We start from the raw sequence: 22629 nt of genomic DNA, 5'->3' as shown, positions 1-22629 counted from the left end.
TGACTTTGAAGTCAATATCTGAGAATCATTAGTCTACTTGAGAAATCATTAACAGAATACCATAGACTGGGTGGCTTACACAACAGAAATGTATTTCTCATCATTCTGGAGGCTGGGAAGCTCAAGATCAAGGCTCCAGCATATTGGGTCCCTTTGTGAGGGCTCTGTTCCTGTCTTGCAGATGACCGCCTTCTTGCTGTATCTATACATGGTGGAGAGAGAGAGAACTCTGGTCTCCCTTCTTCTTATTATAAGTGCACCAATCCCATAATAGGGAGCCTACCCTCATGATGTCATCTAAACCTAATTACCTCCCAAGAAGGTCCCACCTCCAAATGCCATTACATTGGAGGCTCCAATGTAGGCTCCAACATGACAATTTTTGGAGGGGATACAAACATTCAGTCCGAAACAGTTCATTTTCCCATTTCCTTCCATCTCCCCCAAGTACTTAGAATGATCTCTTTTGTTGTTGCTCTTCAGTCGCTCAGTCGTGTCTGACTCTTTGCAACCCCATGGACTGCAGCACGCCAGGCTTCCCTGTCCTTCACTTTTTCCCAGAGTTTGCTCAAACTCATATCCATTGAATTGGTATTGCCATCCAACCATCTCATCCTCTGTTGTCCCCTTCTCCTGCCTTCAAGTTTTCCAGCATTAGAGTCTTTTTTGATGAGCTGGCTCTTTGCATCAGGTGGCCAAAGTATTAGAGCTTCAGCTTCAGCATCAGTCCTTCCAATGAACATTCAAGACTGATTTCCTTTAGGCTTGACTGGTTTGTTCTCCTTGCAGTCCAAGGGACTCTCAAGAGTTTTCTCCAACACCACAGTTTGAAAGCATCAATTCTTTGGCACTCAGCCTTCTTTATGGTCCAACTCTCACATCTGTACATGACTACTGGAAAAACCACAGCTTTGGCCATGTGGACCTTTGTCCACAAAGTAATGTCTCTGCTTTTTATATGTAAAATATTTATAGATATATTTTATATAACAAAAGCAGAATGATCTCTTAGTTTTATATATATATATATAATAAATGAATTTGTGAATTTATTAAATAAATACTATGTGTACTAGGTACTATGGGACTAACAAAAATAGTATATGAACAGATTCCTGCTCTTAAGAAACTCCTAATTTAGTTGTTGTGACAAAATATAAACATGTAAGAGGTTAAGAAATTATAAAGGTACAAATATAATTCAAGATCACAACTATATATTTCAAGGAAATATATAGTTATATATGAATACACAATGCCATAGGTAAATGAGTTGTAATTTTGCAGGTATTCATGGGATAAAAAGGACATTCTAGAAAGTCAGAGTGACTTTACAGAATAGTAGAATTCCAGCAGCAAACTTTTTAAGGATTAGAGTGTCAATAAGTGGAAAAGAATAGAAGGAATATTCTCTCTAGGCTGCTGGAACAGCTTAAACAAAGACCTGAAATGTCTTTTCATGGAACTATATTGCTTTACTAACTACTATAACTTTTATAAAGCTATGTTTAAAGAGTGGCTGGAGTAATTCAACATATATTTGCAGAATAATTATAACTTTATCAAGTAAGGGTGCATCTATTTCATGGAAGAAATATGTGGCTTCTGAAGCCCCAGGAAGAGTGGTTGTCATATCACTTTATGACATGCTAAGAACCTAGAGCTAGCCCTGGCGGGCACATCCCACCTCCCTTTGTGATCTGCAGAGCTTCTGTAGAACATGCCTGCAGAATCTCTGTAGAATGGGCCAAGAAATGAACATGGAGGCATTTTGAAGAGTTTGAAATATGATTGGAAGTTAAACAAAAGTAGAGACCATTAAAGAAAAAACACCCAGAACTAAATCAAGACTGCCTGGCAGAAAACTACTGCACTGAGTAGAAATGCTCTTGCCACACAGATAAACAGAATACTCAAGAAGGGTGGCATTGAAATTTCCTCTTGGTTTTTAAGATCAGTGTGAGGGCACCCAGAACTAACTTTTTCCTCTGTGGGTTCATTTCTCAGATTGTCTAAATAAATGTCATTTTTTGTTGTTGTGTGCCTTTGATATTGCAGTGGAAAAAGTGGCTGTGATTTGTAGATTTCTGGATATTCACTCAGTGACCAAAAACCACCTACTGAAATACTCCCTGGCACACGCCTTCTGCTGCTTCCTGACAGCTGTGGAGGACGTCAACCCAGCTGTGGCTACGAGGGCGGGTCTCCTACTTGACACCATAAAGAGGCCAGCGCTGCAGGTGATGTTCCTGCCCTGTGATGTGCGTTGTCTGCTCCGCAAATGGCGCTCTGCTTTACTGTACCAGCTCACTGAGTCATTTGTCACATAACACCCACAAAATGCTGCTGCTGCTGCTAACACCAGACATTTTTTTTTGTGCTTGGAGAAGGACTTTGAGAGATATTTACTCATTGGTGACAACTTTACTTCTTAATCTAATATCAATACAATTTCATAATAACAACTTTATTCTATCCTTGTATAGCACGTTATCCTTTCTTAAGTGATATCCTGCATTTTTCCCTTTGATTCTTATAAACCCCTGTGATAACTGATAGGTAGACTAGTCATTATCATGGCCACTGAATCCAGGGAATGAACCTGAAGTCACTGTCCTGGGTCATAACTGTAGACTTCTTGATTGTCATGAGGCTTTGCAGCTTAACATTTCACATTTTGTGTGCTAACAATCTGTGCACTGTGTATTTTCCCACAGTCTGTACTATTAAAAGTTTCAGTGCTGTATTCCTGCATGTCCCTCTCTGAATTCTCAAAGAACATGTATCTAAGGAAGTCTTTACTAATCTCAGCTTCTAATTTCAACACTGGAAATTTTTAAATTAGGAACAAAATCCCAGAACCATAACCTATTAACAGACCTCTTGTTTTGTATGTTGATTCTTTTTTTTCAGTTTTTGTCCCCATGCTGCTATCATTTCTGCCAGATGCAGTGTTGTATAATTTTTTGTATGTGGCAGACTTTTAAACTAGGCTGGTTTATTTTCTACCATTCAACTAACTCCAGGGTGAGAAGAAGTGAAAAGTGAAAGTATTAGTTGCTCAGTCATGTCTGACTTTTTGCAATCCCATGAACTGCAGATTGCTGGGTTCCTCTGTCCATGGGGTTTTCCAGACAAGAATACTGAAGTGGGTTGCCATTTCCTTCTCCAGGGAGTCTTCCTGGTCCAGGGATGGAACCCAGGTCTCCTGCATTGCAGGCAGACTCTTTACCACCTGAACTACCAGGGAAGCCCCAGGATGGGAAGTCTTTGTCATTAAATCTAGATGCTAAGAGAAATCAGATGAATAATAATATAGATCAGAGCAAAACAAGAGAAGGCAAATATGCTGTTGAAACAAAATGCCACAAATTAACGTCAGAGAGACATGAAATATGAGACCTGGAGAGAATTGTTTATCCTATTTGGCACCTTTATTTTATACTTGAAGAAATGAAGTCTCAGAGAGATAATGTGACTTTTCAAAGAACACAGAGTAAATTCAGAAGAGAACCAAGTTTAGACCCTCCAAAGTCCTATTCTGTTGTTTTTCCACATTCGCGTATTGTTATTATTAAAAGTAATGATAATGGGAAGAACCAAAATTTGTGAAACATGTATTGTATTTCCAGGGCAATGTATTAAATTGTTCCATCGTGCATTACCTCATTTAATCCTCACTTGTGCTTTTGTGTGTTCCAAATTTACAGATAGAGAAGTTGAGAGTTAGAAAGGTTAAGTAACTTTTTCAGAGTCACATGCCTAGTAAGTGGAAGTGCATCTTCTTTTTGGTAGGGAGAAAAGTGTGGGAGAGGAGTTTCTCCTAATCATTGAATATTCCTTGAATTTTGACTTAGAAATTTGAGCTGCATGTATATTATTGATTTTTTCTGATACATTGTATATTAACCACTTAATCCATATACCCTCAAACCACTGTTCTTTTTTAATGCCTGTCGTGTCTATTAAGAGAATCATACTTCCAAAACTACATTTTAGAATACACATAGATAGTAGACAGTGAAAGTTGCTCATAGTATTGAGTATTTGGAGTAAGTGGTTATTATACAATGTATCAGAAAAATCAGTAATATACATGTAGCTCAGATTTCTGAGTCAAAATTCAAGAGATATTCAATGATTAGGAGAAACGTCTCTCCCACATTTTTCACCTACCAAAAGTCCAATCCAAGAAGATTTCAATTGAATCATTCTCCGTTTTAAGTATGTATTGAGGAGTATGTGTTGTCTTATTTCACTTTGCTTCCTGTGTGTACATCTGACTTTTTTTAAACCTCTTCTCCAGGGTCTGTGTCTTTGTCTTGACTTCCAGTTTGATACTGTGGTTAAAGATCGACCCACAATACTGAGCAAGCTTTTACTCTTGCATTTTCTCAAGCAAGATATTCCTGCTTTGAGCTGGGAGTTCTTTGTCAACAGATTTGAAACGCTTTCTTTGGAAGCTCAGCTACATTTGGATTGTAACAAAGAATTTCCTTTTCCTACAAGTAAGCAAAACAAAGATCTTGCTTTGAAAGTCAGTTCCTATTCTTCTGCTTGCTGGATAAGCTGGATTCTCTGCATGTTGTTTCATTTCCCGTTATGGAAACGACCTTGACTTCATGGTAGTCAGTGATAAACTGATGACTCAGTTCATCAAATGTTTATTGAATATCTACTGTGGTGGTCTGCAGGTTAACTATTTTCTGGCTTTTCAACATTAAAATTCTCATTTATTTGGGGACCTATGAGAACCATTTGTGACTCTGTGTTCCTTAAATATTATTCAATCATCATGTTTATGTTTGTGAGCAACTTTGTGAGATTTATTTGCACTTTGTAAATTTACACTTCCTTGCTTCGTAATTAGTTACCTGCAGCTCTAAATAGATGGAGGAAAGACTTTGGTCACTCGACTATTTATCCAGTGATAACAAAATTAGGTAATTTAACCTTATAGTTTGAACAGAAAAATGATAAGTGATAGTTGAAACAGGTAATAGTTGCATTTTTTAAAATATAAATCTTATCATAGAGGGAGACAGATGAATGAGAAGTGTATCCATGGAAATGATTTTTAATATTGAAAATATACACAGATGGATTATTTCAGACTAGTTGTACGTAACTTAGCTAGTTAAGGAAAATGATCACCTCTAATTCCTTTTGCAAAGCTATCACTGCTGTGAGGACCAATGTCGCTAACCTCAGTGATGCCGCGTTGTGGAAGATCAAGAGGGCTCGTTTTGCAAGGAACCGCCAGAAAAGCGTGCGTTCCCTCCGAGACAGCGTGAAAGGGCCCGCGGAATCCAAGAGGGCGCTCTCCCTCCCCGAGACCCTAACCTCCAAAATCCGTTGAGTATCTTCTTCCACCCTCCCTTTAAATCTGTCTGGATGTCTTTCTGAGGCTGACCTGTCTTGTTGAATGTTCACAGAGAGTAATGTACCGTAGCAAACCGAGCTCCTTCAGGTTCCCTAGAGGGTCCCCCCAGGTGTATCAGTGCCCTGGATGGCTTTTCCCAGCTGCTGGTGAAGCAAAGCCCTGATCAGCAGTGGATTGTTTTGAGACGTAGAAGGCAGCATATCCACTGATGCATGGCATGAAAAGCAGAAGAAGCATTTGTTCCTAAGTCCTAGAATATGAAAGCTTCCACCACTAGTCTCATAACCTAAGAGTTTCCTGGGTGAAACTCTGACAAGACCGATGACAGCTAAGAGGGGAGAGTGGAAATTTGGAATGCATGACAAAGGCAGCCAGCAGACTCCCAGAAAACCAATAATAATGGTGTTTTCAGAAAAAGAAAAAATAAGGCTGAGGAGAAGTTGAATTTCTGCCCGACTTCACCAGATAATTTATAAATAAAGACAAACATCATTGCCATCTAAAAAAAAAAAAAAGAACATATATTATTGTTTTCCAAAGGTCTTTCCTTATATAGCAGTTTTAAAGAAGACAAAAAATTATCAAATAGCTAGATGAACTGTAATGATTAGCAATGGCTTACGAATGACAAATAATTAAAAACATAACTGTCATCATATTAGTGAGTGAATGCATTAAATATAGTGCTAACTTACAACATTTATGAAATGATTTAATTTTTAAATAACTGTCGTGAAGTTAATAACATCATAAAACATATTTTTTTATCCTGTCAGAAGCTGAAATGTTTGCTTTTTCATTGGCATTTCTTAGAAGACAGCTTTATGTGACATAACCATTTTTAATCATAAATATGATTTTATTTTGTTTATTGCATTTTCTCTATTTTATGACAAGCTATGGAAATGTGGTATTTTGAATTTTGGAAGAGTCATTGAAAGCCCTTTAAGCAATCAATAACTCAGCTTTTCAGGGAGCAAAGATAAGAGAAGGCCATTTAAGAATAACCTCTAGCAGTATCAGGACCAGGTGAAACTGCATCAGATCCTAGAAAGCAGTACTTAAATCAAATAAATTACAATTTCTATATGAATTTCCCAGCTCTTTTATTTAACTAATCAGTTTGGGACCTAAAGTTTATTTATTGATATTTCTTGTTCATTGATTCAAATGACAATTTTGAAGGATAAGAACTGAAGTCACATTGAAGGATGTTCTTTAGGTTCAAAGAAAACCACAAAACTTTTGGGACATAACCCTCTTGTCTGTGATGTTAATTACAAATAAGAAAGCAAAACTTACTCCTGCTATCCAATGCAGTTAGAGCTGAGTATGTTTTCTAGGCTCAAGTTGTTTTTAATGCTTATTTAAATAGAGTTGTTGTTGATTTTTAAGCTGTGAGGTTGACCAGGCATGAGCAGTCTGCTCCAGCTCTCGGTGGGACACCCGAACAAACGCCAGGTGGGTACTTCTGACGTTGAAGGGCTGTGTGCAAGTGTCTATCACAGGTGGACAAGGTAAAGAATGAGGTGTCTCTAACTGGACCTGAGTGATGTAATTACAACTGGAAAGCTCGAAGGGTTTCACCCCAGATGCTCAAGTGTTTGAGTCCCTGACATGGCAATTCTTTCCATTTTCAAATTGGCAGATGACTTTTAAACCTGTTAACTTATGGTCCAGTAAGAAGCATCCTGTTACCCAAGTGTGCACTTTTCCCCCCGAGAGCAAGTATGAATAGAATGATGCATAGCACTTATATTTGTATGTGTTTCTACACATAGAAATATTACTTTCATATATATCTGCTCTAGGAAAAACATTTCATTTACATTTTTAAAGGTTATACTTTAAGTCACCATCATTCACTCATCCCCTTAGCCATTTCTGATTCTTTGCAACTCTCACATGCATTTCTGTCTCTCAGAGAAAGGAGGATTTCCATTCTTTAGAGGATCATATTCAGCTTGGTAGAGGGTAACTATCCTTTGATATTTTGATAGATTAGTTTATCATGAAGTATCTTTAGGGTTGAAGGGATGCTGGCAAATCTACTACAGACCGAATGTTATCTACACAGTTGATGCTGTACTTGTTGGGAAAATTGTGGAGATTCTGAGTACCTGCTTATTTGTCCAAAACAAACCTGGTTAACTCTCACCAATGTATCATGCTATACAATGTCTGGTTTTTCATCTAAGAATAGTTTTAAAATAAACTTTTCAGAATGGTACCGATACTCTCAGAAGGAAAATTTCAAGTAAGGAGACATTCAAGAATGTGTTCTAAAGGGACTTCCCTGGTGATCTAGTGGTTGAGAAACCGCCTGCCAATGCAGGGGACATGGGTTTGATCTCTGGTCTGGGAAGATCCCACGTGTGGCGGCGGGGTAGCGCAGCCTGTGCGCCGCAACCCCTGAGGCCTGTGCATTCTAGAGCCGGGGCTCACGCAGCACGGGGAGCCCGCGCAACGAGAAGCCTGCATGTCACAGTGAAGAGCAGCCCCGCTCACTGCAGCTAGAGAAAGTCCATGCCTAGCAATGAAGACCCATCACAGCCAAAAATAAATAAATAAGTAAATAAATTTATTAAAAAATAATCTGCTAGAAAGAGAACCAGTGAGGGGTGGGAGGGGAGGAGAAGAGAGAGAGCCCCTAATGTTAGGAATGCAAATGGCAGATATTCGTCAAAGTGTATTTTCTCTTTTAAAACTGATGAGATTAAAGGGACAGCAGAAACCTCGCAGAGTCCCTCTACGTTGCTTTTCTGTTTTGTTTTGGGCTGTGCTGGGTCTTCATTGCAGCACATGGGCTGTTCGTTGTGGAGCACGGGCTTTAAAGCACACAGGCTCTTTAGCTGAGGCGCTCTGGCTCACTTGCCCCATAACATGTGGGATCTTATTTCCCTGACCATGGATTGAACCCTCATCCCCTGCATTGGAAGGCAAATTCTTAACCACTGGACCACCAGGGAAGTCCCCCTCTCTCTACTTTGTTTTAAGCATCACTCAGGCCTCAACTGTGCTGGGTTTTTTTTTTTAAAGAATAAAAATAAGAATTTCTGACCCTGTGCGTCATTAAAAATATGAAAATCATCCATTTCCTCTTCAGTTAAGTCTTTTTGAGATCAGTTCTTAGGCCATTTCATAAATTATCTTTATCTCACCATATCTTTTTGTCTTAAGGCTTAGTTGAAAAGTTAGTCTTTATTATTACCCATTTAAACAATCCTATCATAGGAGTCTTCTCACATTTCTTTGGAAAAACATATACATATGTATCTTGAAGTTAAGAAAAGCTGTTAGGTGTCTAATTGTCCCACCAAAAGTGATCAGATGGAAAAAGAGCAGATAACAGCATTGTTTAAATTAAATAAAAAGCTGAAGCTTCTGAAGAGGTAATTACATGATACCACCATAAGCAAAACTTGCTTAGATTTGGAAACAGATGGCTCAGCTTATAAGGCAATTTCAAACTAGTTTTTCATTTTTTCATTATTATTTACTGAACACTGATTGTTTTACCTTGGAAGCAAAGACACGCCAGGATAATCATAAGATTGTACAGGGTGATTTAAGATAGTAATTAAATAGAAAACAAAGGCCTTGCTGTTTAAGGAACATACTTTTGTTTGGAACAAGTAATGAGCTCCTCTGTGCAAGACCTCTTATTGATTAGGCCCAAAATAAGGCAGATATCCTTTAATTATGCAGCAAGACTTAATTTTAGTTGTTGTTTAAGTCAAAACTTTGGACTGGATATACAGTTTATGACTCCCTGATCTTAGCCTTTATATATTGCCCATAGCAAATTTTGCAACAGAAACATGCTTATAGAGAGGGGAAACTCTGCAAGGCTACCAAAGAGTTGCGTTACTCTGTGGCTTTTTTTTTTTTTGAGTTAATAATCTGTTTTTTTTATATTTTATTTTTAATTGGAGGATAATTGCTTTACAAATTTGTGTTGGTTTCTGCTGTACAATAACATAAGTCAGTCATAAGTATATATATATATATATATATATATATATATATATATTCATCTCAGAGACCTCTGTGCATATAAGTAAAATTCATAGACTGTCATAGCTGAAATATTAGAGCTATGTTAACATTCTCATTTTCCAGAAGAGGGAAACTGAGTCTTCCAGAAAGCAACAAGTTTCACAAGCTTGTTGATGACAGATCTGGATCTCAAGCCCACATGTCTTGATCTGTCTTGCAAGACATGTATGGTAGTGCTAGCAGGAGCTCATACCTTCATTTAATCCTAACTGATGAAATACACAATTTCACCTGCTAATCGGAAGTTGGCATAATTATAAATTATATATAAGCTGTTTTTGCACTGATGCTGTGAGAACCAGGAATTCTTTGTTTTTGGTGATTCAGAACACCTTTTGAATAGTAATTGAATATAATTCAGCAGTTACCGTAGGTTATAATTGGACAATACTGAAATGGTATCAACCTCATGGGAAATTTAATTATATCTCATTCTCATCCCCTGGAATGAGTAATTAAATAATAGTAGGTATACAATGTTAATAATAAAAGCAGCAACAACATTTATATATGTAGAGTACCTCTTTATAAAGAGTGTTTTTAATGCAAATTATCTAATTTTAATTTCACAACATTTCTGCATATACATATTTTTTTCCACTTTATATACAGACAGGAAAACTGAGGTCATGAGGGGCTAAGTAATTCTGCTTGCCTGATTTGCTCAAGGTCACAGGTAACTAATTACAGACTTGAGTCCAGGAGACTTGATCTGCTTTCCTTTCCACTACAGCTACCTCTCAATGAGTTCGTCTAAGGGTATTCCTGTCCTAGTGTACGCGAGGACACCAGTCTTGTCAGGAAGCTGACCTGGGCATTCAGGCCCACTATAGTGTGACATAAGCCCATGGGTGCCCAGATCAAAGGATCTTCCTGAATAAGATTCACAAATTGGTCTGAAGAGCCAATCTAATCCCTAAAGGGACATGGATGCTTTCAATTCTACTCCAACCTAAAGAGAAATCTTAAGATCTCTTGGTCTGAATTTATATCAACAAGAGAATGTTCTTAATACTGGGTATCATAGGTAAAACTCTCTTGTATTCCTGCCTCCCTCTTAGTGTTCAGCTTAAAATTCCAACTAACTTCTCTTGAGGCTCTTTCTTTTTTTCTAGAGGTGGTTAACAGTTCATGTTTTCACTAACTTGCAAAATTGGGATCTTCCCAACCCACGGATCAAACCCGGGTCTCTTGCATTAGAATTGAATTTTTTATATAGGAATGCCCTTGTCTGAAATGATAGTTTTGGAAATGAGAGTTTCTATTGAACAAAGAATTATTGGGCACCTGCTGTACTAGGAGGAATGTAAAGATACATCAGAAATGTTTATACTCTCCACTTGCTTGTAGTCAAGTAAGAGAGATAAAGTATGAACATAAGTGAACTCTCATCTCCAGAGAAAGTGATAGTAGAACAGGTTCATTCATGTCAACTGCAGTGGGAGGAGAGCTGGACGCAAGGAAGGTCTCGTGGACAGGTGACTTCTCAGCCGGGCTGAGACAGGTGGATAGGAGGTAAGTCACGATAGACATGGGATAGGAAGAGGCGGAGGCAGAGATGGGAAGTGTAGGAGGCTTTGCAGTCAGCATCCGGCCCCATCTTTCCAGCCCTTTTGTGGCTCTGAGCACACACAACAGAACTGCTGTGAACGAAGGCTCAAGTTGAATTAATGAGCTAGGGAGATCAGTGAGGTAGTGTAGTTAGAACTACTAACATAATGCGGACTCATTTATAGTGCTTGATTGTTGGTTTCTCTGGACCAAATGCAGAGTAAACTCAAGGAAACCTCCTTCCACTACCTAATTGTCACTTGTTGGAGGTGTCAGTGAGTTGACTTACACAGAGGAATGTTCTCTATTTCCCTACCTACTTCCTTGCTGTTTGGGGACTTCATCCATTTTTCTCCCATGTAGAAAAGATCTGAAATATTTACTTAAATTCAGGGCACTTAAACATTTACAAGTAATCAAAAGAAAAACAAAAACAAACAAACAAACAAAAATTTACAAGTAATGAACATCTACTATATGCCAATCACTGCCCCCTGTTCTGTGAGAGGTGTAAAATTTGGATAAGACATAGCACTTGCCTTCGAGGAGTCTTTATTCTCCCCTCCTTTCTTGTTTTTAGAGATTTATAGAATTTAGGGATCACAGTTGCTGAGAGGAGGGTGGGCATATTAATAAGAAGGGCTCCTGGGGGCCACAGTCATGGGATAAAATTGGGGGTGGGAGTGGAGGGCCACCTTGCGAGGTGAATAGAGCACCATGAGAGAAGGCAGCAAGGTACAAAAGGCTGGCTCCATTCTGAGATCCAGAAGCAGCCTAGTGTTTATGTAAGGATGTTGAGCTTCTGGGATGGAGCAGTAGGAGATGTCTGGAAAAGCAGATCCTGATCCTGCCTGGTTTCAGATCTTCTGAGTAAATAAAATTGTATTCTACTGTGGCATTTCAATCAGTTGTGCCACTCTGTGGACAGATCATGATGGACCCAGTCCATGTTAAAGTTACGCTAGGAATAGTTCTGCCCCCATGACAATAAAGATGTTTACAGTTTTCTTTGCAAAAATGAGAAAATCAAATCTCTTAACATGTTCAATCTCTAAAGTTAAAACAGATATAAGAATTTTATAGACTAGAATTCAAAAGTAAATATGTTCATTGTCACAGTTTGGAGAAAATATTATAGGCATTTAGTTTTAAAATGGAAATTTTATATCCTTTATAGATAACTAAACCAGTAATATTGTCTTTATCAATAAAGAAAATTTCAGCTTTCCTAACCTCATTTTTCTTAGGGGTTTGATTAAGGTAACTTTTCTTAATGAAGAGTGGTGCCAATCACATTCTTACAGTCCTTTAAAAGAAAGACAATATACAAAGTACAGACTTTCAAAGCCCTCACTTGGAGAAGTAAATTATTGGAATTAAAAGAGACTTTTTTTTTCACTTTATGAGAAAGGTTCCATTAACTAGTTCTTTTTTCAATACACTTAATGGTTTGTTAATGATCAGTCATTACTCAGGGAAGGCAAAAAGGCACAACCTAAAAGCTAAGCACTGCAGACCAATGAAGATCAATCTAAAATGAAGATAGGGCCTTTGTGACATGATACTTAGTCACTGGGAAAATATGATATGATTTGAAATGTTAAGGTGACGCACTTTGAAAATGATTATCTATTTGCAGTGGGGCGAAGAGATTTGAAATATTTAAAGTTGAAGTCTAATGGTTTATTTTGTAGACTTGAGGTGATAGAAGAAAATGGGGAGCCCATTTCTTCTGTTTGAGTTCTCTGGACTCTCAGGGCTGGACAACAAAGGTGCATCTCCTTCTTGAATGCTCCTCAGTTCTATTTTAACTTTGGGGCTTTGGAGTCTAGCCAGTCTGGGCTTGGAGGTGGCCGAGCAGAACTGAGTGATAGCGTGCTCTCCTAAACCTTGCCCCCCAGAACTAAGATGAATTGAGGAATGAAGCTATAGCATCATAACAGCCATCACTTGCTGCTACAATGGCATTGAACCCTGCAGGGAACCTAGATTCTCATACTTGTCAGGTTTTTGGCCCAACTACTTGCCCAAAACAATAACCTCCTTCTAGTTGTAAAGTAATAATACTCTGAAGAAAAAAAAAAAATCAAGATTAAATATTTTTCAATGCTGAAAAGATAGTTCTCTAAACTTTTTAAATGAGGATTTGGTCTGATCTTCTATTTCAAGCATTTAATTATAATATACATCAGTGCTTTATATTTATGACCTTTCATGAAATAGGATGTTCCACATGAATTGATTTTTTTTTTTCTGGTGGTCCATGTCTGCCTAATAAATAATGATAATATTAACAACTTACTGACTATTTCTGCATGTGAAACAGCATCATAAATAAATCTTTAGGTTTTATTTGAATAATTTTTGATAAAAAATGTCTCTGAAGTACACTGCACGTATTTATTCCTTCATGAACAGACTATGAGACAGAAAATGTTAATGTCCAAGGGTTGTAATGAAGTTTGTTAGGTGATTTCCCCTGTATTAGACATTCTTAGACTTAGTTGATTCTGTGACCTTTTCACTCATTGCCAAGATCCCGTCTTAGGGTATCACTTTTGAGCAGATCAACATTCTTCTGATCATCTGGGGAAGACTAGACAGCCAAGCACATAAACTGTACTATGTGCAGTTTCAAGCTAGTAAATTTGGAATTTGACATTACCTTCATATCACTACCTCAGAGAAAGTGTTTAGGCTCCAGACAACTAATTTCTGTGGTCCCCAGAAAACATTCCTTCTATCTTGTTTCTCTTGGTTGATCCTGGAAGACAGATTAGTTGAGGAATTAAAGAATATGACTGACTACCTAGCTCTTTGTTGTATTCTGCATGCTGTAATTTAAATGGATAGAATCAAAGTTTGCTGTATAATAATTTGTAACCAAAGCTTGTCATCATTTAGAATGTTTTCTCTCAGAATGAGAGATGAGAATGATGTGTGCTGGTCTAACCCACCAGGCAAAAGCTTTGTTTCCAATTCAGACATTCTCATGTCAAAGGAAGGAAAAGAATGCAGAGCGTATTTTGAATAAGGCCCCAAATATAAGTATAGGAGAGCAAATCTCATTTTTCCTTCCCTCAAAGTCCTAAACTAAAGGGCAGAAAACAAGGGGAGACAGGGTATAATTTCTGACTTTGAGAAATAACTGAGAAAGTCCATGTCAGGGACCTGTTCCGATGTGATTATTTGTTAGGCTAAGAGTAAGTTAGGGGCTAAGGTATTTTTTCTTTGCATGTGAACTTTCAGCTCACCTTCATGTGGCGTTTTTCTGTTTTTAAAAGTTCATGCTTCTTTCTTCCTGTCTGTGCCCTCCCACCCCTTGTGTGTTTCTCATTACATACAGCAGGGCTTATAATTTGCTATTTCTAATTTTGAATGTGTAATTCAAAGAGTACACACTGCTGTTATCTCAGGATTTGGAGAAGGAAACTTCTTTTTTGCCTCAGCTGATTTTTGAGCATAACTTAATTGAGATAATAATTTAAACCGAGTAACCCAATGGATGTTTTAGTTGCTCAGCAGATTTGATGAATATTATCTTGTGGTTATTCTTACCTATTTATTTTACGAAGCTGGAAGGAAAATGTCTCTTTGTTAAGATAAAACTTTGCTAAGATATTTAAAAGTTCTCTAAATGCAAATTTTGTGTAGGTATTTGTCTTGCTGTTTGAAGATGACTTTGCTTTCTAGTGCCATGTTTTTATTTGCATTTCCTTATTCTTCCCAGGTGGCGCTAGTGGTAAAGAACCTGCCTGCCAAAGCAGGAGATATTAAGAGACCCGGGGTTCGATCCCTGGGTGGGGAAGATCCCCTCGAGGAGGGCATGGCAACCCACTCCAGTATTCTTGCCTTGAGAATCCCATGGACAGAGGAGTCTGGTGGGCTACAGTCCATGGGATCGCACAGAGTCCAACATGACTGAAGCAACTTAGCACACACATGTTCTTCCCAAATTGGTTGTTGATACAACAACATAACTTCCATCCTGGGAGCAGTGCTTTGCTTAGTAGGCCATATTATGTCCGAGTTTGTCTAGAACAGAGCTTTAAATATTTAGAGGCAGCAAATAAAGTGGTGGTTTGTCAATAAGTGAAATTTGACTGTAAACTTACTTGTGGGGGAGCCACCCACTGATGGCCTTTCTTGTACTGACAGGACAACAGTCCCCTGAGAATGACAACACCATCAAGGACCTGCTCCCTGAAGATGCTGGAATCGACCACCAGACAGTGCACCAGCTGATTACAGTGCTCATGAAGTTCATGGCCAAGGATGAGAGCAGCGCCGAGTCAGACATCAGCAGCGCCAAGGCCTTCAACACGGTTAAGCGGCACCTGTATGTCTTACTCGGCTATGACCAGCAGGAAGGTTGCTTCATGATCGCACCTCAAAAAATGCGCCTGTCAACTTGCTTTAATGCATTCATTGCAGGAATTGCCCAGGTAAGTGGAAGCTTTCACGAGTCCTGCCATTAGGCTTTTAGTACAAACAAGTCATTAAATTCCATTTAGCCAACATTGGTTGAGTGTCAAGTTTTGCGCAAGTTACTTTATTGTGTTAGTCATTCAGTTGTGTCTGACTCTTTTGCGACCCTGTGGGCTGTAGCCCTGCCAGGGTCCTTTGTCCATGGTAGCCATTCCTTTCTCCAGGGGATTTCCCGACCCAGGGATTGAACCTGTGTCTCCTGCATTGCAGCTGGATTCTTTATCTTCTGAGCTACCAGGGAAGCCTAGGGGTGTATAGAAGACATCAGCAGCCTGATAACATAAAGGGAGTTGGGGATTTGCAAGGGGTGGGGAGGGGAGTATACATAAAACTTAGCATTTAAGAATTTAAAAAAATTATTTATTTATTCTTGGCTGCTCTGGATCTCCGTTGCTGTATGCAGGATTTCTCTTTCAGTAGTTGTGGCACACGGGCTTAGCCACTCCATGACATGTGAGATCTTCCTGGGCCAGGGATCAAACCTGTGTCCCCTGCATTGGCAGACAGATTCTTAACCACTAGACCACCAGGGAAGTCCAAAACTTAGCATTTCAGTCATTTTCAAATGTACTATTCAGTTGCAGTAAGTATATCCACATTCTTATGTAACCATCACCACTTTCATCTCTAAAACTTTTTCATCATCCTCAATTGAAACTCTGTTCATTAAACAGCAAGTGAGTGTAGAATTTTTGTTTGTAGGTTTTTTTTTTTTAATCCTTTCCCTTTTTTAGCTTCAAGTAGAGATTTGAGTTAATCATTCAACTTACTGCATATCATATTATCATCATTGGCATTTTCCATCTTTCTTTGCTACTCCTAACTGCTGTGCTATACACCATGGTGTATATTTCTCATGATTTAACTCTCCATTCCTCCAGTAATGGACACTCATATTGCTCCCAACTCCTCACCCTCTCACATTAGATCATCAGTAATCATTCTGTACAGTCCAGTGATAGTTGCTCAGTTGTGTCCAACTCTTTGCAACCCCATGGACTGTAGCCCACCAGGCTCCTCTGTCCATGGACTTCTCCCAGCAAGAATACTGGAGAGGGTTGCCATTCCCTTCTCCAGGGGATCTTCTTGACCCAGGGATCGAACTGACGTCTGCTGCATTGCAGGCAGGTTCTTTACTGTCTGAGCCATCAGGGAAACCTCAACCATTCTGTACATGCAGCCTTATTCAACAGTGTGAGAATTCTTTTGGGATATGGATCCAGGAGCAGAATTAATAGACCATCAGATATACATGGACTTCCCAGGTGGCTCAGAAGGTAAAGAATCTGTCTGCAATGCAGGAGACCCAGGCTCAATCCCTGGGCATCCCTCAGATGCCCTGGAGAAGGGAATGAATACCCATTCCAGTATTGTTGCCTGGAGAATCCCATGAACAGAGGAGTCTGGAGGGCTCTAGTCCATGGGGTCACAAAGAGTCAGACATGACTGAGTGCCTTTCACACTTTCAGTTCAGTTCAGTCGCTCAGTCGTGTCCGACTCTGTGACCCCATGAACCGCAGCACGCCAGGCCTTCCTGTCCATCACCAATTCCCGGAGTCCACTCAAACGCATGTCCATTGAGTCAGTGATGCCATCCAACCATCTCATCCTCTGTTGTCCCCTTCTCCTCCTGCCCTCAATCTTTCCCAGCATCAGGGTCTTTTCCAATGAGTCAGCTCTTCGCATCAGGTAGCCAGAGTATTGGAGTTTCTGCTTTAGGTATATATATATGTATATATGCCTAATTTGACCAGTGTTACAAATCTAACTTTCCAAAATGGCTGCCCTAATCTGCAAAGGGTGTAGAACTTGGGGCTAGAGAGAAATGGATATGAATTTCAGCTCTGCCACTGTTATTAAAACTGTTACGGCCTTAAGCATCCTTGCTTCTTTGCTCATTGGTAATAGATTTTTTTGGGGAAAAATTAGAGACAACATATTGAAAATCACCTTCATGAGTGCCTGTCGCATGGAAGGAACTCGTGATCATAGCTGTTGCCATTTAGTAACAGATTGTTAATATAGTGAACACAGAGAAGCAATGTGGGAGCAATATGCATGTCTCCTGCTGGTGCTGATAAGTAGATGAATCATCACTAATACTCACCTGTCTATGATAGAGACAGAAGACACCACTGCAGATAGCAAAATTCACTGCCCTTCCTCCCTCACTTCTCTCTTTCTATATTCACATTATGTATATTTATTTTCAAAATATAAGCAAAAGATTAAAATGTAAATCTCCAGGAAACCCATGACAAAATAAGTTAGTAACATTTTGGTATATGTTGATGGCTCCAGATTTATGTACATTCCTGTATACATGCATACATACATAGGTATGTGCATGTATAGGTAGCTTTCACTTTTACCATCTGTGTGATAAGTAGGATAAAAATCTAGACTGCCCTCCCCTAGTACATTCTGTAACTCATGTTTCAAGATCATTAGCAGTAGTAGTGTTAGTCGCTCAGTCGTGTCCAATTCTTTGTGACCCATGGATTGCAGCCTGTTGGGTTCCTTTGTCCATGAAATCCTCCAGGTAAGAATACTAGAGAGGCTAGCCATTCCATTCTCCAGGGGAACTTCCCAACCCGGGGATTGAGCCCAGGTCTCCCACATTGCAGGCAGATTCTTTACCATTTGAGCTACAGAGAAGCTCTAATAAAAGCTATGTGCTTTTTCCTGCTTCTGAATACATGTTGCTGAATTGCTCCTGTCCTCAACTACGTGTATATGTCCACATATTTTTTATAATGATGGGATCATTTATACATACTGATATATATATGTGCCTGAATGTGTGCATGTACATGCATATACATGTATATACATACATGTGTCTGGGCTTCCCTGGTGGCTCTGTTGGTAAAGAATCTGTCTGCAATGCAGGAGACCTGGGTTCGATCCCTGGGTCAGGAAGATCCCCTGGAGAAGGAATTTGCAACCCACTCCAGCATACTTGCCTGGGAAATTCCATTCTCTTTTAAACCTAAAAATTGTTATGAAGCTCATATCATGTAAATAAATTTGTACAATATTCCATTTAATGTCTATAGAGTATTCTGTTGTTTTATTAATCTTTTGTAAAGATTACTAAATCTTTAGACTTACTAATCTAAAGATTACTAATAAAAGATTTACTAATAAGTATTATTTACTAGTAAATATAAAAGATTTACTTATCTTTTAGTAATCTTTTGTTTTACTAATTCCATATTGTTGAATATGGAAGTCATTTTCAATTTGGAGTGGTTATAATGCTGGTTGTCTTTATGCATACATCTGGAAATGCCTGTCTGATTTATTTCCTTAGGATATGTTTAATTGCTATTTAGAGGCTACGTGCTTTTTCCTGCTTCTGAATACACGTTGCCGAATTGCTCTCCTGAATACTCTCGCTAGTGGTGTCTGAGAATGCCTGTTTCCTCACATAACTACCAACTCTACATGCTTTCATTGATTCTAGTTAATAGTTTGATATGACTTCCCAGGTGGCCTAGTGGTAAAGAACCCACCTGCGTGCTGGGTTGGGATGATCCCCTGCAGGAGGGCACAGCAATCTGCTCCATTATTCTTGCCTGGAAAATCCCATGGACGGAGGAGCCTGGCTGGCTACAGTTCATGGGGTCTCAAAGAGTGGGACGCGACTGAAGCGACTTAGCACGCACACAGTAGTTTAATAGGACATTTTCAAAGAGTAAATTTATTTTCAGCATATAATTAAGTAGATAAATAATTAGACAATTAGGTAGATGAAAACGAAGTTACAAGTTTTTAAATTCCTTGTGAGGTTGGACTTCTGTCCCTTTATGGATACTGGCCATTATTAATAATATTTTTGAGATACCTGTTAAAGATTTTGCTCATTTTGATTCAAAGTTTTCCTTTTGGCTTATAAATATTCTTTATAGTTTTCCTTCAGTTGTTAAATTTTTTTCCTGTTTCAGGTTATGGACTATAACATTAATTTGGGAAAACACCTTCTTCCCTTGGTGGTTCAGGTGCTCAAATACTGCTCTTGTCCTCAACTCCGGCATTATTTCCAACAGCCACCTCGTTGTTCCCTCTGGTCCCTAAAGCCTCACATCCGGCAGATGTGGTTGAAGGCCTTGCTTGTCATTCTTTACAAGGTGAGTTGCTGTAGTCAATCTTTTTTTTGGGTGGAACAGTTCTTTTAGAGAGAACATTTAAGAGATCTAAGCTCAAAATTTTGTAAGATAGTAATTTGACCTTCAGAGGAAGATTCATGATGTACAATTAGTATTCAGAAGTGAAGAACTTTTGGAATGAAAATAGAAATGTAGACCATGCCAGTATATACTCTAAAATGTTTAAAGCCAAATACGATGAACATGGATCCATAATCTCTGGTTATGCTCAGAACCTCATATTTTATCTATGTATTAATTATTACATCAGAAAACAAGAAAAGTATTTAAAATTGTACTCCTACATAATGTTTACACCAGCTCATTTTCTTGAAATGAATTAAAATTTACAAACTGGCATGCATTGCCATCCATAATTTGGTGGTGCAGGAGGGTGGGAATACAATTCCTTGTTCAGTAAGACCATGGTAAGAATTGACGTCTCTGCTTTTATATCTATATATATATATATATTTATTTATTATACCCAGAAGAGACTGAGAAAAATAGCTAGCAAGATCAAGTGGAAAAACTTACCCTTGAAAATAACTGTTTATATTTTTCTCCCTCCATTTCATTGAGCAGTATCCATACCGAGACTGTGATATCAGCAAGGTCCTTCTGCATCTGATTCACATAACAGTCAATACACTCAATGCACAGTATCATAGCTGCAAGCCCCATGCCACGGCAGGACCTTTGTACAGTGACAACAGTAACATAAGCAGATACAGCGAAAAAGAAAAAGGTACTTTACATATCTCAATTTTATCCCAAACTCAGCTTGCATATGTAATACATTTCTGGACAATGTTTTCCTTAGACCGCAGAGGAGCACCCCCAGGTACTATTTTGGAGTTAAAAAAAAAAAAAGACCTACTGCTTCATTAATTCTCCAAATTTCCCGTGAATGTTGCTTCTTTCCTTGTTTTAAAATGAGCACTCAAGAGAAATAATCGATATGCTTCTAAATCCCCTTTCATGAGAAATCATGTTTTGCAAGAAAAAAGAAAAATTGTCTGCTGTCTGGTTAAGGAAATTTTGTAAGTCTTTTCCTTTGGGTTGGAAACATCTTGCTTTGGGCCGTGAAATGATTCTTGGTTGGTACTCAGAGGCGCCATGATCCTGTCCAACTCAGGTTTGCTTCTGACCTTGTGATCAGATTTGAATGCAGTCTAAATGTACTGAAGTGGTCTTTCATAGCCTCCTTATTCAATATGAATTAATTTAAGGCAACTGAAATCAAATATCTTGCATAGGTTTAAATTTTTTCTAGTATCAACACTTTTTTGTATTGATAGCTTTTCTACAAAGGAGGCAGCAGAATGAAACTTTAGCTAGAGTAAACTTCCAGCCTGGATATTTTCAGGTGAGAACTGCAGAGTCAAGGTTTGTGTTTTTAGTGTCTGTTGCAGGGTGACTAGACTCATGAAAGGTGACATCATCTCATCCAGTCCCGGGAGAAAGCCAAGTGCCCCATGACTCTTAGTAGTGTTAGTAGATTCCTTTTTGGTAGAACTGCTCTGCAGATGTCTGAATAGGATGGATTGGAGCCAGTATTCTATTATTCATTTATTACCAAAAAGTTCAAGACTCTAGGTTGGCCAGAGATGAAACTGAGAGAAAGTTCTTTAAGTTCTGATACCATTCAGATCCTTCCTGAAGAGTATCTTGTCTACCGTCTTAGGTCCCAGTTTCTGGGAAACTGGACAGACTCAGTTAAACTATAGATGTCATCAGTGTGGGCTCAGTACTTGGGCCAATCCCAGATGAACATTTCTGGGCAAGAGGAGCCATGCTGAAGTCTTCCTGTCACTCTCATTCAATTCCTCTTGAGCATTATCATTGATACAAAGTTATGTAAGGGAAGTTGCATAACTCTTGCTCCAAAAAAGCTGTATTTTTCAAAGGAGAGTATTTTTAAGAATGAAATAAATAAAACAGGACATTGTATTGACAGGCTTCCTCATCACTGCAGAAGTTCACTGGGAGCTTTGTATCCATTTTGATCATTAACCCTAATTTTTTTTTCGTTTGACCAAAAAGATTATTTTGATTACTTTGTCTAGCATCTGCTGCTCAAATTTCATTTACTTATAGAATCTTGTGTTTTAAGACAGAATCGGTCCTTAAAACTTAACTCTAAGCTTATACTCCCCTTATACTCAGAGAATCTTAAATAATCATAATCATACCTGAACCTCATTTTGTCATACAGGTAGATATAAATATAGGCCAAAACCCATGATTTCAATGATGTTCAACTTGAATAGTAGGTTAATTCCATTCACTGTGGTGTTAATGTGTTTTTGTAGCCTCTTCTCTTGCTGTTTTGTACATGGCTTTGGCCTTTTCAAAGGATGAAAGAAGAAAATTTATTAAGGGAATTTTGTGGGTTGCAATATAACAACCTTTTCCTCATTAATGTGTTTTGGGGTCTCTCTTTGATTTAAAAGTGGCCAAATGGGGGTACAAAAGGACATAGAAATGAGCTTGCTAGGACTCTAAGTGACCAGTTTGTTTATGGAGCCTCAGGACCATAACAGTCAAAGATTCTTTCTGGGATTTGTAAAAGCTGCCCATGGCAAACTAGAGAAGAGTCTTACTTTAGTGGGGAGATGTTATTTTCTGTTTTCTTTTTCCTTTGTTTACCCTTTCAGTCCACAATCATTTGTGAAGCTTTTGGGATGACCAGTGGCTTTTCTAAGCTTTTTCTGTGTGTCACGTGTTTCATTATCAAGTGTAGAGTACAGTATTTTGCATTCACAAAGTATAAGGTGCATGTACTGTTAGGCTGTGTCTATGCCAGTTCTCAGATCCCAGGAAGGCATGTATTTGTGGAAGGGGCAAGATCTACTCATTTTGTTTAGTTTTCTTTTGCCAAATTAGCCTGAAAATTCACCCAAAGCAGGCACATTTCAGGAGTGTCCCAGATTCCTGACATGTATTCGTTATCTAATTATTAAGTACATTGAAAAAGTTCCCCATGAAGGCTCT

General features: G+C 38.6%; 1 protein-coding gene across 13 annotated transcripts in view; it reads left to right on the top strand.

The window, feature by feature from the left end:
* Positions 1–22629, top strand: part of UNC79 (unc-79 homolog, NALCN channel complex subunit) — a 270926-nt gene that overhangs the window by 159076 nt on the left and 89221 nt on the right. For 10 of the 13 annotated variants that reach the window (XM_070477922.1, XM_020875952.2, XM_070477919.1 and 7 more), the window contains 7 exons: positions 2059–2240; positions 4307–4508; positions 5175–5354; positions 6779–6844; positions 15152–15438; positions 19432–19614; positions 20218–20380. In XM_070477922.1, the coding sequence (XP_070334023.1) occupies positions 2059–2240; positions 4307–4508; positions 5175–5354; positions 6779–6844; positions 15152–15438; positions 19432–19614; positions 20218–20380 (1263 nt within the window). The remainder of the gene's footprint in view (positions 1–2058; positions 2241–4306; positions 4509–5174; positions 5355–6778; positions 6845–15151; positions 15439–19431; positions 19615–20217; positions 20381–22629) is intronic. The other 3 variants (XM_070477923.1, XM_070477920.1, XM_070477915.1) reach the window with 1 other exon arrangement.

The sequence above is a fragment of the Odocoileus virginianus genome, chromosome 16 (genome assembly GCF_023699985.2).
Source record: "Odocoileus virginianus isolate 20LAN1187 ecotype Illinois chromosome 16, Ovbor_1.2, whole genome shotgun sequence".
NCBI lineage: Eukaryota > Metazoa > Chordata > Mammalia > Artiodactyla > Cervidae > Odocoileus > Odocoileus virginianus.
Note: the sequence above shows the minus strand (reverse complement) of the source record. Positions and strands in the feature narration are given on the sequence as shown.